The following is a 16,910-nucleotide window of genomic DNA, read 5'->3' as shown; positions in this document are numbered from 1 at the left end:
ATTTTCACAGTCCAACAGTACACGTATCGTCTCCACCGCATATCAGATCGCTGCAGCAGAGACTGATCTGTATTGTATCCGCTTTCAACAGGAGCGGTATAAGCAGTCAGCTGAAAAGGCTCACGCTTACAAGCTTGTCCGAGGACACATAATCTTTTGCTATCCACCCCAAGCAGTGGTGATATCAAACTGCAGACGATGGCATTCCTTGCAACATTACATCAGCAGGTCGTTTTGGGTTGTGCGAGACGAGAGAGTGTGACGCACTTAGGCGACGGGCTCCTCGACCTTGACGACCTTGCGAGCGCCAGTGCCACGGACCCTACGGGCAGGGGGCTGCTTGCGGCCGCGCTGCGAGCGGAGGAGAGCGGAGGCACGGATGACAGCAGCTGTTTTTTTCGAGAGAATGCGGACGTGGTCAGTGTCAGTATGCTCTTTCTGCACCAGAATAAAAAAGCCTGCAGTCAACCGACAGATCCGATCCTATCCCATTATCCTGTTGAATGCGACCATTGTTCCAACATCTTGTCATGTGAAAGTATAGATGTACGTCGAGCAGTCGCACCGCCCCCAAAAGAGCGATACAGCATTGGGGAGCCATCAGCAGACATAACCGCAGAGCCCCACGAGAAGTGCGCCAAACAGCGACTCCGCCCAGACGCCATAATGGATCTTGCATCGCTATTACGCCCAGACCTTCATGGCGATATCGGGTGGGTTCTAGCGCGTTGCATTTGTTTCCTTTGTGCCAACTGCCCTTGCTGGAGTGTCTCCTTATTCTGCTATCCTGCTTTACCTCTCTACGCGCTGCAATGGCGATTTGATTGAAACATACCTCGGGTCAGGTCAGCACGGTAGCCCTTCTTGGCAACAACGTTGGAGACGGCACCGGCAGTACGACGTCCGCCGCCCTTCTTGAGGGTGGCGACGTTGACGGTCTTCTTGATGGCGGAAGAGGACTGCTTGGCATTCTTGGTGGTAATAACGACACCCTTTCCAGACTTGGCGGCCTCAATGCCGACAGCCTTGGCATTAACAAGACCAGAGTACTGTGGTGATGGTGCAATACGAGTTAGGTGTCATGGTCAGCAAACTTGTTGTCGTCGGAGCTTGTGAGGCAAAGTTCAAGACCTGGAACTATCTGCGGCGTTGCTTGAGTGATCGCGAGTCGGCACACCCTAAACGTTGGAGGATGACATCTGGGTGGATACGGTTGTAGCTGCCTGACTGTGTTGAACTCGAGCTGATGGACAAGTCCGATGAGGACCGTCCAATGCGATGAAGAGGCCGTTCATCACACTGATGCTGTCTGCCGATAGATGCGTTCCAGGTCGATGAATTGGCAGGCTTGGAGTTGAAGTAGTGGTGACCATCTTACCTTGTAGCTGTGGAGCTGGACGAGGTTACGGGGCTCGCGGGAGAAGATGCGGCCGATACCCTTCTGCTTGACGATGAAGCTGGAGTTGTTGCGGACAAGAAGCCACTGGAGGTCCTGGGAAGCCATTTTGAATGATGTATCTGTCTTTTTGGGGGAAGATGATGGTGTTTGTAAGCTAGTGAATCGCGGGCGATGTCGACCAACGTCAGAGCGACGAGCGCAACTCTGCTTCCTCTTTGCTCTTCTTCTTCATCATCATCATCGCTCTGCCCGATCGTGTCAGCAGCAGCTTCGATACTGCTAGCAACCCGATTCAGTCTCTTTGTGGGCGGACCAGGTCGTCTGTACCTCTCGGAGCCGAACTGAACTGCAGTTCGGCCGACGGCTTTTGATTGGATCGGGCTCCCGATGTGCAGTGGTTGGCGCGATTGCGATCCGGTTTCGTCGCAAACATGCTTCGTGTCTATTTGACAGCTGTAGATCCTGGTGATGGTTGATTGTGGCTCTTTTGACTAGGCTCGGGATGTTTGGCTTGTTTGTTCACGAGAACCATCATCAGGACCTTGTGATCATTGTGTGCAGTGTAGCGACGTTCACAGTCGAGTCAAGTCGAGTTTCTTGACCATCATTTTTGAGCCACTTCTTTGCCGTTTATTCAAGCCAAAATCACCTCATGTTCAGCTTGGAGCAAACACGTAAAACACACGTGAAGGCACGCTGTAAGAACCAACACGTGCTCCACGGTCTCGATGGCCCAACAGAAACAAGTGTGGATCGGCGATTAGAACGCTGGTTGAAATCTCAGATTAATTCGGCTTTGTGATGAGCTGCAAAGTGAGACGGAGTTGCAGCCAAATTTCGTGCACGGTTATGCTCCCGACGCGTTGGATTGCGCATCATCATCAATCGCTGAGGGTTCACCAACACAACACCACCATCCACCACCTGATCAATACAATCAGCATCTCGCACGCTCCTCGCAACATCACGCACCACTCACAACAATATAGCTGACCCCACTCACAACACACGTCAGCGAACATCGACTCGCTGGCCAAACTTGCACGCCGTCGAGCCTAAGTCACTCGACCTTTCCCATCTAGTTTATGTCTCTCGACCCTTCACAACGCAACACACCCGAACAAGATCGCATCGACAAGCTCGTACTACTTCAATCACCTCCAAGCTCAGATAAACATGTTCCAAATCACATCCAAACAGCGCCTGACGCACCTGACGGTCTCTTCCAGACGGCAGGCACGTGTCTGCAAACTGGACGCGACAAGGGCAAAAATCGCCAGATGGACCTCGACACGGGCACCCGTGCCTCGACCGTAGTCCGCGTCACCCAACCGCAAATGGAAGAGCAAGATCTTTCGCATAAGTATGCACATATCGACGCGTCTCGGGCGCAACCAGAGGCTGCCTTGGAAGCATCGCAGCTGGCCCCCGAGCTACTGATGCACATCTTTGCCTTTCTCGACCCTGTCTCGCTCTCTCGCGCTGCCGCTGTTTGTCGCGCCTGGAGCGCGATCGCACGCGATGATGCTACCTGGAGAGCTGCTTTTGCTACCTACTTCAGTCTCGAAGCTGCGCAAGCTCACCGTGCCGCGTCGCTCGATGCATCTGCCACGCCTGCGCTTCGCCGTCTCACCAACACATCTTGGCGCCACGAGTTTCAGCAGCGCGTCGACCTTCTCCGCCAATGGCGTAAGTCCCGTACTCCCACCATCTTGTCAACGCCCCGTGTCGATCTCATCAAAAAGATCTCGCTGGCCAAGCAACATCGTCTGCTCGTCTCGGCTACCGACACGTACGGCGTCGCATCACGTTCCAATCCTTGGACGGGCAAGGTGACCAAAGGCTACCTCGATGCAGAAGGTACTGCCAATGGCGCTGGAAATGGCAATCCCAACGTCGAATTCAGCCCCAACGTCACCACCCTCAATATGAACTCGGATGCATCGCACATCTTTTGGGGTTTCCGCTCCGGCGAGGTAGGCATGACCATCATGTCCAGGCAAGGCACCAATGCGCGAGGCGCTATTCGAAGCGTTCGTTTCACGCCTCGCGCTTCCCATTCCGGCCCTGTCTCAGTCATCGCCATCCCGTTTGCTAGCGATAGCGACGGTGCTCACGGGCCAGGTCGCAGTCCCGAACGGCTTCGACAGGCCATGGCCATGCTCGGCGACGTTGGCTCGACCTTCGTGACTGCTGGCTTCGACGGCACGGTACGCATGTGGTCTTCGAATCGATCTTGGCCACTGTGGATCGCGTCTTGCTCCTCAAAGACGCCCATCTCCAATGCCATATCATCCGCCACGCCAGCTCAAATCAACCCTGATGCGGCCATGCCACTGTGCGCACTCGCCTACGATGCAAAGAGTGGCATCGTCGCCGCTGGCAGCACCACTGGCAAGATCTTTGTTTGGTCTAACATCGATGTTGCAGCACTCCTTCGCATCCCTCCGGCGGCTACCGACCCAGATCATTTGCGCAATGGCGATCCAACACCTGAAACACTCGAAGCGCACGCTCTCTTTTTGCGTCTTTCGCAGTCCATCCGCGCGACTACCATCGACGTTCCCTCGAATGCTGGCACACAGGCTGCCGTCGACTCTCTATTCATTGACTCTGCCTCCTCGATAAGTGCCACAGGTACCCCCTTTTCAGATCCCAATGCGGAAGACTGCTCGGTTCTTGCACACCATTCTGGTGCACGAGTGCTGTTGCGTCACCGACTGTTCCAGGATCCTTCGCATGCTGTTGAGACCACCGTCCTGGGAGCTGCAGTTATGGACGAGATCACCACGATCCGTCCCGACTTCGAGCCACGCTTGCCGAAGCGCGATTCGCGATCATCGGCGGCACAAAGCCCTTCAACCAGCGTTTTCGCTTCACCGACGCTCTCTGCTACTCGACCGGAGCCTGGCAGCACCGCTCTCACCCAACCACCAACGCTTATCCTTGGTCCCCTGCCATTCAACAGCTACAATGGCCCAGGCCAGTATCCGGAGCGCAAATTCGTCTGCGTTGGCACCAAAGCTGGCTCGCTTTTCCTTTTCGACTGGGAGAGTTCTGGCACTGTTTTCGATGAGCTCACGCAGCAGGACTGGCAAGGACACAATCCGCCTCGCTTCCGCGGCGAAAAGCAGCTCCTACCTTCCATCGGTTGGGAAGCACATCACACCGCCATTACTGCACTCGAGATCACACCTCTGCATATCTTTGTCGGCACTTCGGACGGTACCATCAAGGTCTACGATTCACTGGCTGGCGACTTGATCCGAACCATCAACGATCGCACCGCTACACGGCATCCTGCGCGCATGCTTGCCGCAGGGGAGCTGACCGAGACCGAAGCTGCACGGTTCCGCGTTACACAGATCATCGCTGATAACGAGTGTCTCGTTGCAAGCATTGGTCATCAGATTCTTGCTTTCAGAGCGGAACCAGTGCTCAGTAAACGAGCCGCTGCTGCTGCCGCCGCGGCGTCGACCAAGAGCAAAGGCGGACGACCTCGCCTCTCGGACAACAAATACGTGATGCAGGTCGAGCTCAAACGCGACCTGCGCGAGTCACAAGTGCAACTCGAAGCTGAGAATGCGGAGCGGCAGGCTGAGTATAGCAAAATCCGCAATAGGCAAGAATTTGAATTGGAAGGATTAAGTGAGCAGGAGGCGCTCGAGTACGCGCTGATGCTCTCACGCGACCAGGAAGCGGCTTCTGCCACCGCCAAAGCACAATACATGGGTGGGAGCGGGTACGTTCCTGGATCGCACGCTTCTGGGAGTAGAAATCAGATCTCGGTTCCCGAGCAGATGGTGGACGATCCCGAGCTGGCGGACGCTTTGGAACAAATCGCATTGGCCGAGTCCAAGGCCGAAGCCGAGAGGCACGTTGAGCCGGCTGCGTCGTTTTACGATCGAGTTCACCGTGCTAGTCGACGCAGCAGCGGATCTTCCTCTATCAAGGCTACACGCCGATATGGACTATTGGAGGACCAAGATTTCGGAAGCTCGCACGACGAGCTAGATGACGACGACGAGCTTGAACCATATCTGCGACGTTTGCCTTCGCCTTTGCCTTCGCCATCGCCATCGCCATCGCCATCAGCATCGCCGTACCTGACGGGTGTGTGTTCGCCGCCGGCCTCGCGCGCGTGGACGATCCTGTCGCAAGCCGGGTCGAGCGCCACCACTCCGGCGCATTCGAGCGATCGGTGGGGCAAAATGTCGAAAGTGAGGACTGTCAATGTACCGAGCAGTGCGAGGTTGTCGAGTCGCACGCCGACGGAAGCTGTGTCGTCGAGCTTGGGGAGCAATTTGTCGCCGCCTGAGTTGAGCTCGCCGCACGATTTTCCGGCCATGTCGGCGGGTGGCTCGGTCTCGGGTAGCCTGGGGGCGTCGCCGCACGCGCAAGCGGTGCGACGTGCTAGTTCCGGCTGGACCTCGCCTGCTGTAGCGAGTGCAGGTGCGATGCGCCACTGGAATACGAGTCCGAACTTGCGTCCCGTTGCAGACGCTTCGCTGCCACACTCGACCGCGCATAGACCGTCTCCCTGGTCCTCCCGCACACCGTCTAGCAGCGCTCAACCGTCGCTCCTAGCCGCATCGCTCCATTCTGCCCCCGACTCGCTACACGCACCACTGCACTCGCACACTGCTCATCCTGCCGCACATCCGGAACTCGACGATCTCAACTTGGCCATCCAGCTCAGCTTGGCCGAACACCAATCGCGCCTCGACCAGTAGAGTGTATCTAGAGTATCCTGCTTGCATCAGTAGGTTCGAGCCATCTGTGAGATTCAGTGCGCGGCATGCGAGCGGTGTGAGCATACAGATGACGAAGTGGGATGTGCGAAATGCGGGAGACGTGGAATACGTCTACGCTATTCGAAGCGGGCGCATACGATGCGGTGGGCGGGATGGAGGGTGTACATGTTGATGTTGGCAGGGTGCGTGTTGAGGTGGACGAGCTTGTGGTGGACTAGGCACAGGATCGCGGACCAGAGGTCGGCGAACGGGACGGCTACGACCGACGTCTGGACGGGAGAGGTGAACATGGATGTGAGCGAAGCCATGCTTATGCCGGGGCGTTGCAGGGTGGTTGAGACCAGAGAGTCAAGCAGTGCACGCCATTTCGGGGTGGATGCGTCGGTGAGTGTGGTCCATATATGCGGGAGCACCAGACGCGCACTGGCTGACGTGCCACTTGGAACCGCGAGCGCGTAGCTGCCTACAAACATGGATGCAACAAGCACACGTCGCGACGTCCCCGGCATGAGAAACCCAAGTGGTAGCCGCCCAGTTGTAAGTGTGTGAATGTGTGAGTATGAGAGTTGCGCACCCTCACCCTCATCCAGCACCAGACCCTGAATACCAGACCGAGTCAAGCGAGAGCCAAACTCGCGCAGTCGCTGTGCCGAGCGCGCGTCCCGATTCGAGATGGTCTGTACAAATTGCTCGAACCGGTCGCGCCACAAATCTTCCAGCGTCTCGTCGCGGCCTCCTACCTCTGCTAGCCAGTCAAGCGCGCCATCCGCAGGCACAGCCGGCAACCGCATCACTGCCGCTTCGAGCATCTCGATCATCCCGCTCCGACCCTTGACAGTGATCAATGCCTCCAGATCGTCATCGTTGAGCACGCGAGCATTAAGAGCAACGCTCTGCCGCAGCGCCTCAAACGCCCGCGTATCGAGCTCACCATCCATCAAGCCCGACTGCAGCAATGGAAGCAAGGCCGCTGCTTCACCATCAGCTTCCACAGGTTCCAACACGACCCCCTCTGGCACATCGTAGATTTGCCGAAAAGCCTCCATTCGATGCTTCAACATGGCGCGCAGGTCCGCAGCAGCCAACCGATTCGCAGCGTTCGTGTCAGGCAGCAGCTTGAGCAGCTCGTCGGTGAAGACAAAGTTGGTCCCGGGCTTACGCCGCACCATCGGGTCGGTCGATATGGGCCGGATGAGCCTGAGGTCGATCAACCGCTGCATCGCCCTCTCGATCCTGTCGTCGCCTACACCTCTGCAAAACTCGGTCTTGACAGTCTCGTCCGCTGCCGACATATCGGTCTGTTGACCCTCTCCTGCGTCGTTGCTTGCGATGACGATGCGCACAGCCCATTCCGCAACCATGTCCTCTGCATTGGTATACCCATCGCGCCCACGAACTGCTCCAACATCACCGAAAGGCGTATACAACAATGTCTCACGACGTTTCGTCGTAACACTAGCCTCGCCGCTCGCGAAAAACGCCTCAAAGCGCCGCTCGAAAGGCTCGTGCGTGAACTCCTCCTTCCATGCAAGTGTAAAGTCGGTGGCAGCATTTAGCTGCAGAGGCAGGTGGTACCGAGCGATCGGCTTGGCCAACGATTCTTGTACTTCGTTCTTGTCGATCCTCTCGCGAAGAATTCGTATCTGTGCGGCAAGATCGAACCCAGTGGCAGCAGGGAAGCCGTCGTCCTTCAAAATGCCCGACTCGCGCGCAGACACATACACTCGGATCCAGCGGCTTTCTAGCGCGGCTAAATAGGCTTCTTCGCCATCAAGTGACCGCATGCGATAGTATTGGTTGCGCCACTGTGCCATGATCACACCGCGTGTCTGTTGCTGCTCTTCGCGATCGATGATCTGAAACAATGCTGACCAATCCGATCGACCACGAACCTCGTCGCGAACGCGAAGGATGACTGCTGCATCGCGCAACAGTTCCTTTCTGGCAGGCGTCCAAAAGATGTTTGCGTCCGCGTTTCGACGGCTCCGCCGGTCTCTTTTCGTCCTAGGTTTCTCAGCAACAATAGCTCCATCTCCATTTGCCTCCTGAGCTCGTCCCCCTGTCTCTACTTCGGAATCTTGCGCTTCTTCACTTGACAGTCGTCTCTCTTGGCGCTTAGTCCGGTCTCGCGGTGGTGCTCGAACGGCGGGCATCAATCGAAGGCCCGAAGCCGATCTGATCGCTCGTGCTATCGCGGATTGAGCAGCAGTGGCGTCAAACTTGACTTCGCCTGCTACATATTTGCGTCGAATCACGCCAAGTGCTGTTTCAATCTTGGAGCGAAGATCACGAGCGGCTGGCGCACCGTCAAACGCATGTTCGAGCATTGCTTGGAAGTCCTGCTCGCGGCGCTCGCGGAGTTGTCGCGCCTTGTTGAGGGTTGTTTTGCGCCCTTCCCACTCCCGCTGAGCCTGCGTTCTCTTGGGCTTCCCGACTGTTGCAGCCGTCCTTGCCCCGGCATGGGCTTCCATGGACTTGAACAGTCTCGTTGGCAGCTCGATGGTGCGGAGCTTGAATGGCCAGGTGAAGCGCGACTTCTGGCATCGAGCTGGTGGAGCATCCGGGTCTTCCGGCTCGTTGGACCGTTCCAAGCGCTTTCGCAGCAACGCGACAATCACCTGCTGCGGCGCAAGCGTCACGTAGGCGAGCCTGTCAATTTCGACTTGCGTCATCGTTGCAATGTCTTGTAAGGCGATGCGGTACAAGAATTTAACCTGAGAAGGTCTGAGTTGATAGAATGGGCGCCACGCCTTTGTGGAGAACAAGACATTTGAGAGCTCCTGTGGTATCATCTTGTACGGCTCCATTTCGGCCAATGTGTCAGCTTCGAGCTCCTCGGCCCAAGCGGCATTACCTTCTGTCCGACTGCCGTGTTTATCCCTTCCTCCATCTGCGTAAAGGCAATTGAGTTGCACTTTGGCCCAGAAGCGATTGATCTGGTCGGGGTTCAGCCCAGCATCGACACAGCCAATGAGAGGCTTGAGCTCTTCTTTGCTCGCCCAGTCGTAGAGCGGTAGACGGTGGACAGGCTCGACGGTGGCAGTGGCCGGGTTGAGCTTGTTCTGACTCTGGTCTTCTGGTGCACTTACAGCCCGCAGCTTGACAAGACCAAATTGGGACAGTTGCGTTGCTAGGCTAAAGATCGAGATGCCTGCCTCTTCCAACGCCCGGTGTGTGAGCCCGAGACTTGCCTTGAGCTGCTCTGGCAGGTCGCAAATAGGTGTGACTTGCACCTGAGGATCGAGCACCGTCTCTTCGACAGATTCGTCCATGATGGGGGTGGGTACGAGAGCCAAGAATAGGTCGAGGGGGGCTTCGGTCCAAAAGAAGCTTAGTGGGAGCAAGCCATCGGCATGGTTGCTTGTGGATGCTTGGGAGCGCAGCGCGACAAACTTTGCGCAAGCATGGTGAAAAGCTTTAAGGCGTACAAGCTCGCCACTCACAAAGCCGAAATGCTGTCGGTAGACGCTGGTCACGTCGCGGAATGGTTGGCGCAGAAGAGAGAGCTGCTGATCATCTTTGGGCAAGTTGGCAAGAGGGAAGGGATCGCGCACGTGCCAAAGTTTTGCGAAGCGGGAAGCGTCGTCAGTGCTTACGGCCACCGTATTTGTAGGATGCGTCAAGGCGGTCCTTGCGTCCTTGGTGCTGAACCAGCCCCTACGACCCTGCCTGACAGCCTCGCAGTACGTCTGCAGCTGATCTGGAGGTAATTCGGGTAGGTAGATGATCTGACGCCTGGAGCACATCGCGGTCGGGAGAACGAGTCGGACAAAAGTGCGACGGAGCAGATTGTTGTTTACGCTAGCCGCAAGCGCCTTTTCCCTGACCTTCCTGTCTCGGAGATCAATAAGCTGAGTATCCGAGGCAAAGCCATGCCGTTCAACAAAGCTGGTGAGAAGATCGGCGATCTCGAGTGTATCTACGGCGCCTCCAGCTTCACGGATGCATTGGACAAGCGCATGGGAGCTTCGCAGCTGGGACACATTGGTGCGTCTCTTTCGCTCAGATGCGCTCGGCGTAACAGTGGTTTCGCGGAGGTTCTTGGCAACTGGTGTAGCAAGTAAGGCAGGCTGGGCCTCGCTCTTGACTTGAGACGATGCGGACATCAGATCGTCGAGGCGTGACACATCGACAAGAGGTGGCTCCAGAGCAGTAGCATGCTCTTGATCCTGTACGGAGGGCATGGTAATTTCTGGCGCAGCGTGAGCCTCTGGGGATGGCTTGGCTGGTCGAGTTGCAGCAGGCGACTCAAAGACAGCCACTCGCTCCGCTTCCGATGTCTTGGGCTCATCCGTGGCAGCGGTCGCCGGCGTTGAGGCGAGTAGCGAAGTCAGTCTCGTTTGAGCATGGCTCTGCATGAGACGTCTACTGCGACGCTTGACAGTTCCAGTAGGAGAGTCGGAAACAGTGGGCGTGTATGCATCATCCATGACTTCATCAGGGCGGGCTTTTGCGTTGCAGTGAGAGCTGACTTCCTTCGGCGACGAGTCAACTTCAACGACGTCGTGCAATTGAGTCGGCTGATCGGGATGAAATGAAGAGGACACTGGCGATAGTAGGGCTTCAGTGTCAGTTGGAATTGCTTCAGCAGGAGCGGACTGGTCCTTGCGCGGTCGTCCTCGTTTCTTGGGGACAATTTGTGTTTCAGAGTCTGGAAGTGGATGTATTCGAGGACGTCCTCTCTTTCGCGGTGGTGTTTCTGAGCGGTCATCGTCCAAAGGGCGTTTCTTTGGCGGTCGCCCTCTTCGAGGAGCGTCCTTGCTGGGAGTTGGAGTGAACAGATCCTTGCTCAGTGATGCTAGATGTTGTCCGACTAGGTCAGGAGCGGTCCAAAAGGCAGACTTGCGATGCAAGGTGGAGGGCCCACCAGCCAAGGCAAGGAGATGGACGTCTGCAGGGTCCAAGAAGCCATCGTTGGCGGATTGCAAAACCCATGCGTGATGACTGTATAGCTTCGTGTTGCGGACGCGGAGCTTGTGCTCGTAGAAGCAACGGATGCGGATATCGCTCAAAGACGGTTCGCCGTCGGCGTCTTCTGCTCGCTGAACTATTTGGTCGAGAACACGGCCAAACTGGCCATTTCCGTGGAGCTGGGTCATGAGTTGAGAAATGGTGCGCCCGGCGGATCCAGCGCGCGCCACCTGTTCGTGAACATGTCGTTCCAAGGTGAGCTCGCGTGGCAAAGAGGGTTCGCATCTGCTGAGATCCTGCTGAAGCTTTGCGTTGAGCCTGGTGGCCTTGGCTTGTTGCTGAAGTGAGGAAGCATCGCCATACTCGCCATTGAGCAGTTCGTACATCTCGTCTTGACCTTTCTGCGTCATTCTCAGCCCGCGATAGGTGCGGTGGGTGCTCGCAACGTAGACGTCGACTACCTCGAGAAAGCCATGAACAACAGCATGCTGGAGCAGCGAGGTAAAAGCTCTCCTTTGAAGGCGTATCGAACTGAGATTGATGCGGCGCTGCAGACGATGGCGTGCTGTGACCTTGAACGAGGTTGAGTTGCACACGAGGTAGATGCGCAAGCGCACTAATTCGGGACGGCTGCTCATCCAGATAAGAGATTTTGCAGCGTCAACGTGTTCGAAAGTAGGTGTAGAGACTTGGGCCAACGTATGACCAGTTGCGCCAGCATCGTCCAAACCTTGCGATTCCTCCTCCTTGACTGTGACAACAGGAGCAGGAAGAGCTTGGACATTGTCATCATCATCTTCGCCTTCGCCTTCGCCATCGTCGTCAGCTGTTTCGGCTTGAATGGAGGGGATTGATGACGGATTGGACAAGGATGGATGAGCGGTGTCTTGCGATGCTACGCCGACGACTTGTAGATCTGCAGCAACGTCTGCATTTTTCTGCTGGACGAGAATATCGCAGCGATCCTGAAAACGAGTGGCAACAAAGTAGCTGGAAACAGTGCCGGTCTCGCGAGCGTGAAACTTGATGATGAGATCGAGGTCGATAAGGCGTTTGCATATGTAAAAGACGGTCTTTTGGTCGGTGTGCAGTGCTGTGCCAATATCGGTGCTGAGAACCGGCTTCTCCCTGGATCGACAGACGATTTGAAGAACACGATAGGCGGACGGTGGAAGACAGAAGGCATCGGAACCGATGAGTAAGCGCTTGATAAGGTCTGTGTGCAGGACTAAACGAAGACGATCACCATGGAGCAGCTGGAGCTTAGCGAGGCCGTGCTGCTCTGCGATGGTCTGGTCGGGCAAGAGGTTGACTGAATCGTATTCCCGAGTGAGTTCGGGATCTGACTTGGTGGATTGTGATGTGCCTGCTGGACTCTCCAGAGCAGAGGATTTGCGTTGGTGGATGCCGCTCTTTGTGCCAGTTTTGAGAGGCACTCCAGCGACAAACAGGCCGACCCTCACATGCGGATGGCTCAAGACCTGACGAAAGACGAAAGCTAAGTAAAGGTCGTCGATGAGCTGATCAGGAGACTGAGAGAGGGACGAAAGCTGAGAATGAAATTGGCCAACATAGTGAGCGAAGCGGCCAATGTCGGTGCCTGCCTCTCCGTCGAGACCGATCTGTTCGATGCAATGGTGAATGAGTTCGTCGATCATGTCGACCAGCTTGGCGAGCGAGAAGAAAGTTGTATTGAGGGTTATGCGATCATTATGGCTGACTGGTGATGGATAGAATGACCGAGCAGTTTGAGCGGCTCGACAAGTGCGATTCACGATTGATATGAATGACGTGATGTGGATGAGTGTGGGGTGGATGATGGTCAGAGAGCATTCCGATTGACCATGGATTTCGCAACGTTTTGTCACCTAACACGAATGATTGTGATTCACGATTCACGATTCAGGGTTGCCGATTCAGGGTCCAAGGTGCTTGCTTGAATGCAATGACAATTGATGACTAATCCATCTTGCAAAGTCGTGTATCTTCTTGAGCAGTGCCAAATTTGAATCGTGAATCGTGAATTTGCTCTCAGCTTTCCGGCTCGACTGTCATGCTGTTCATCATCATCACCTCCTCTATTTTCGACGGCTTGTACATTCGGCAACGACCCCTTTACTGGCTCACTTGACGCGCATCGCCAGGAACTGCTCCGCTCGCAACGTCTCGGTCACCTTTTGTCAGACGTGGACATCACAACCAAAGCATCGAAGACGTCCCAGCGCAACAATCAATACCCTCACAATGGTGGTACAAACGATCGAGGGCATCGTCACAAAAGCCGGCGTGATGGCCAAGACGGTCACTGTAACAGTGGAGCGCCGTTTGATACATCCCAAATTGCTCAAGCCTTACATTCGCCACAAGAAATATCTTGTGCACGACGAGAACAACTCGCTTTCCGTAGGAGACAAGATCGTCGCTTCAGCATGTAGGCCACTCTCTGCACGCAAGCGTTTCACTCTCTTCGACAAGGTCGGCACTGAAGCGGAAGCAGAGGCACGAAGAGCGAAAGCAGAGAGCTTCATGTCGGCAGAGGACAAGGAGAAGATCCGCATCGAGCAGCTGGTCAAGGACGAGATTGCTAAACGTGGCGGTGGAAGCGGGTCCAAGCAGGCTTGATCCATAATTTCGGGTGATGCGCTTCCAAACTCCACTTGATGATGGCCTGATGGGGCTCTCCAATTGTCTGAAGCCTGGCTAGCGTGCGAGCACCTGTGCATTGCCCATACCCTTGATTTCCAAGCTTCTTTCCTTCACTCTGTTTCGAGGTTTCTTCAAGCGCTCCTATCGCTTCTGTACTATACTCATGCGCGCATGCTGCCAAGACCTTGCTTTACTAGCACCTTGCTTGCTTCAGAGCCGCTGCATCATGAAATGCGAACTGTGTTGAGCAGGTGGCTCCTCTGAATTGCTTTGATCCTGCGACTTTTCAAGCTGTGTGGATTTATTCAACTCAATTCGTGATTGCAAATCGTGAATCTGTGCCGAGTGCGGTTAAGTTATCACGCGTAACACGGTGACACGGTACACAGGCACGCACGGCATCAAATGGGCATGTTTCGATTCGTGATTGGTTTGGCTCGGTAAGCAACCGGCCACATTCGACCGGTTGGTTGATTTGTATGAGCCTCCTCGAAGCCTCATCAACACTCGTCTCTCACCACCACATCTTTGCTCGATCCCGCTCTTGGCACCACGCATAGACGTTGCCATGGTCGGCAGAAACAAAGCAGATAACGACGATGCCGCTCGTCCGCGGCCATCGAACCACCAACTCGCAGCCGGCGAAAACAACACACTCCAGCTGCCACCTTCCCACTCGTCTCTCTCAGTGCGGAGCGACTTCGACGATACTAGCGGCGCCGGATACATGACTGCCTCTTCAAGTAGAGTTTCACAAATCGACATTGATGCTCTCACCACCTTGCCTCGTATCAACCTTGCATCGATGCACTCGTCGACACCGCGCAAATGTGCCAAGAGCCCATCTTCGGATTCGATCAGCGAGGGCTCTAGAAGCAACGACACATCGCAAGCGAATATGGCATCTCTGAGCTCCATCACTACCTTTGTACCAAGCATGGTATACGGACCTGAGAGCTCAGACGAGGAGGACGACGATGCGCCATCCGATGGCGACAGAAACGGCGCTGGACAGAGTAATGACTCTCATTTCGTCCCAAGCTACGACTTTGATCTGCGTGATCCACATGAACGCATCATGACTCGCCAGAACGATGGTGACAACGATGTACTCGACGATGCAGCCAACGAGACGGACCAGAATCAGACGCTCACTGTACGCGAAGCAAGGGAAGGCGACGTAATCACCGTTAGCCATTCACACTCGACCAGCATGAACACGTACAGCGATTCGATACCGCAATCCCGCTCGGCGTCACAATCCGGATCGGTCTCTCACAAGGACACGCGACATCATTCCTCTTCATTCCCAATGAGTCTCTCTTCCTCCTGGCCATCCCTGGCACTCCCGCCTTCCGCCGTCAAGCTGCATCGCAAAAGACGCAACATCCTCGTCCGTCTACTCAAGACGTGGGAGGGTCGTGAACAAGTGTTGCACCTCAGCCACTCGATTGTACTTCTGTTCTACTCTACCTTGGACCATCCGGTGCCTCACACCTATCGTGGAGCAATCCTGAGGCCAGCTGGTACCGTACTGGCCATGTCCTTTCCCAAACCGGTCCGGGTGGCGCTCATGCAGCGTATCTACACCACAGCCGAAGGAATTGACAATTTCCGTCGTGTCGTCCTCATTGCTCGCTGGCTCACCTCGGCTACCGAAGCGGTCATGGAGCACTGGCAGCATCGGCAAAATCATAAGAGGCAGACGAGACGAGCTGCAGAATTGGCTGAGAGGGAACAACTCGAACTCAAGCTTACGGGGGACGAACCGATGGACGAGAAGTCGGATCATGTCGACGGCGGATTCCGATGGTTGCAGCCTCCAAGTGTTGCACCGTTTGATGCCGAGGTCGATGAGGGAGGAGAGCAGAGCTTCAGTCAAGCTCCAGCGGCCAAATTGGCCAAGGTGACCGGGAGGGGGGATGCGACGGCAGTGGTGGGTGCTGATGTTGCTGAGCATGAGGCTGGCGACGAGAAGCAGGACACGGAATCGCGCAGCAAGGATTCAGATGCTCCGCCTGCATCGTCCGTGGCTCGCGCATTTGCGCGGTTCTGGGCAAGCCTCTGGCAAGTCTCACATCTGGAAGCGGCAGCAGAGTCGCTAGCGACCGTCGGCGAAGCATGCGAGACAGCAGCAGTGTTAGCAGGTGGTGGCATGTTTTGGCGCGCTGTAGGCATTCAACGTCTTGGCTTGCCCTTCTTGTCGCGTCGTCGCAGACAAGGCATTGAACGTCTAGGCATCGTACTTTCGCTTTGTTCGGTTCTTCTGAGCCTGCTGGTGCTGCGATTGGAACGCAAAGCGCTTGGTTCCGAGCTACGATCGGCACATCGAAGGATCATCCGCGCCAACGACAAACTCGGATGGTCGACAGATCTGGCGGGGTCTACCATCAACCGTGATCAGGCATTATCCCATCGGAAACGCGATCCTTCTGGCAGTGTTTGCAGATCCAAGGCACGAAGAAGCGGTTGCAATTCAAACCAATCATCGCTCGAGATGCTCGGTGCCGATCTGCAAGCTGCAGCACGAGATCTGGACGATCAAGAGTTGAACTCTGATCACCAAGATTCATCTTGCAGCCTGTCACGATCTGATTCGAGCCTCTCGGATGCTTGGACGATCGTTCCAGACCGAGACGACGTTGATCCTCTCTCGTCTCGCTACCACGCATCTCGCGCCAATACCGAACAAGCACGAAGACGCTCACACCGTCCCCCTCATCACAAGGATGGACGCGTGAAACCCCTCGATGTTAATTCCCTACTCAAGTCCACCGAGCGCTCGTTGGTCCGTGCCGAATCCGACCTTCGCAAAACGCGACGTCGCATCCAACTTAATTTCTGGGAAAAACTAGCCAATTGGTCCGAAGCCATCTTCCTCAGCTACGAAGCTGCAATGCCTCATGTCGACAAGGATGGCGTCGAGGGATGGACTGGGCTGATAGCCAGTTCGATTCGCTTGTCGAGTCTGTGGAAGCAGATCAGCTGGAATTGAAACCAACGCAATGCATGTTTGATACCCACACGTTTTCCGCACCTGGCTGTGCGGTGTGAGTGGCCAGGTAACGTGAATTGGTACCATTCACGATTCTTGTCGAATGTAAGGACACAGGGAGCGACATTGAGGTCAAGAGGTTTGTATGAGGCAACAAGTTGAGGTTCCATTTGTGATTGAAAATAACTTAAAAAAAATCTTCCTG

The 16,910-nt window shown here is 55.5% G+C and overlaps 5 protein-coding genes across 5 annotated transcripts; 3 read left to right on the top strand and 2 right to left on the bottom strand.

Moving 5' to 3' along the window:
* Positions 1-267: 267 nt before the first annotated feature.
* Positions 268-1,504, bottom strand: UMAG_11561 (uncharacterized protein; the record flags this gene model as incomplete). Its single annotated transcript, XM_011393073.1, has 3 exons — positions 268-389; positions 836-1,049; positions 1,379-1,504. The coding sequence occupies 3 exons, from the start codon at positions 1,502-1,504 to the stop codon at positions 268-270; spliced, it is 462 nt and encodes a 153-aa protein (XP_011391375.1).
* Positions 1,505-2,484: 980 nt separating this feature from the next.
* On the top strand, positions 2,485-6,132 carry UMAG_05007 (uncharacterized protein; the record flags this gene model as incomplete). The annotated part of the gene is made up of 1 exon (XM_011393003.1): positions 2,485-6,132. One exon carries the CDS (start codon positions 2,485-2,487, stop codon positions 6,130-6,132), a length of 3,648 nt encoding a protein of 1,215 aa, XP_011391305.1.
* Positions 6,133-6,269: 137 nt separating this feature from the next.
* Positions 6,270-12,722, bottom strand: UMAG_11560 (uncharacterized protein; the record flags this gene model as incomplete). Its single annotated transcript, XM_011393072.1, has 1 exon — positions 6,270-12,722. The coding sequence occupies one exon, from the start codon at positions 12,720-12,722 to the stop codon at positions 6,270-6,272; it is 6,453 nt and encodes a 2,150-aa protein (XP_011391374.1).
* A 586-nt stretch (positions 12,723-13,308) lies between these two features.
* UMAG_05005 (mitochondrial 37S ribosomal protein uS17m) lies at positions 13,309-13,686 on the top strand (the record flags this gene model as incomplete). Its single annotated transcript, XM_011393002.1, has 1 exon — positions 13,309-13,686. One exon carries the CDS (start codon positions 13,309-13,311, stop codon positions 13,684-13,686), a length of 378 nt encoding a protein of 125 aa, XP_011391304.1.
* A 592-nt stretch (positions 13,687-14,278) lies between these two features.
* Positions 14,279-16,705, top strand: UMAG_05004 (uncharacterized protein; the record flags this gene model as incomplete). The annotated part of the gene is made up of 1 exon (XM_011393001.1): positions 14,279-16,705. The coding sequence occupies one exon, from the start codon at positions 14,279-14,281 to the stop codon at positions 16,703-16,705; it is 2,427 nt and encodes an 808-aa protein (XP_011391303.1).
* Positions 16,706-16,910: the final 205 nt, after the last annotated feature.

This window comes from Mycosarcoma maydis, chromosome 15, assembly GCF_000328475.2.
Source record: "Mycosarcoma maydis chromosome 15, whole genome shotgun sequence".
Lineage (NCBI taxonomy): Eukaryota > Fungi > Basidiomycota > Ustilaginomycetes > Ustilaginales > Mycosarcoma > Mycosarcoma maydis.
The sequence above is the reverse complement of the archived record's forward strand: the minus strand, read 5'-3'. Positions and strand labels throughout refer to the sequence as shown.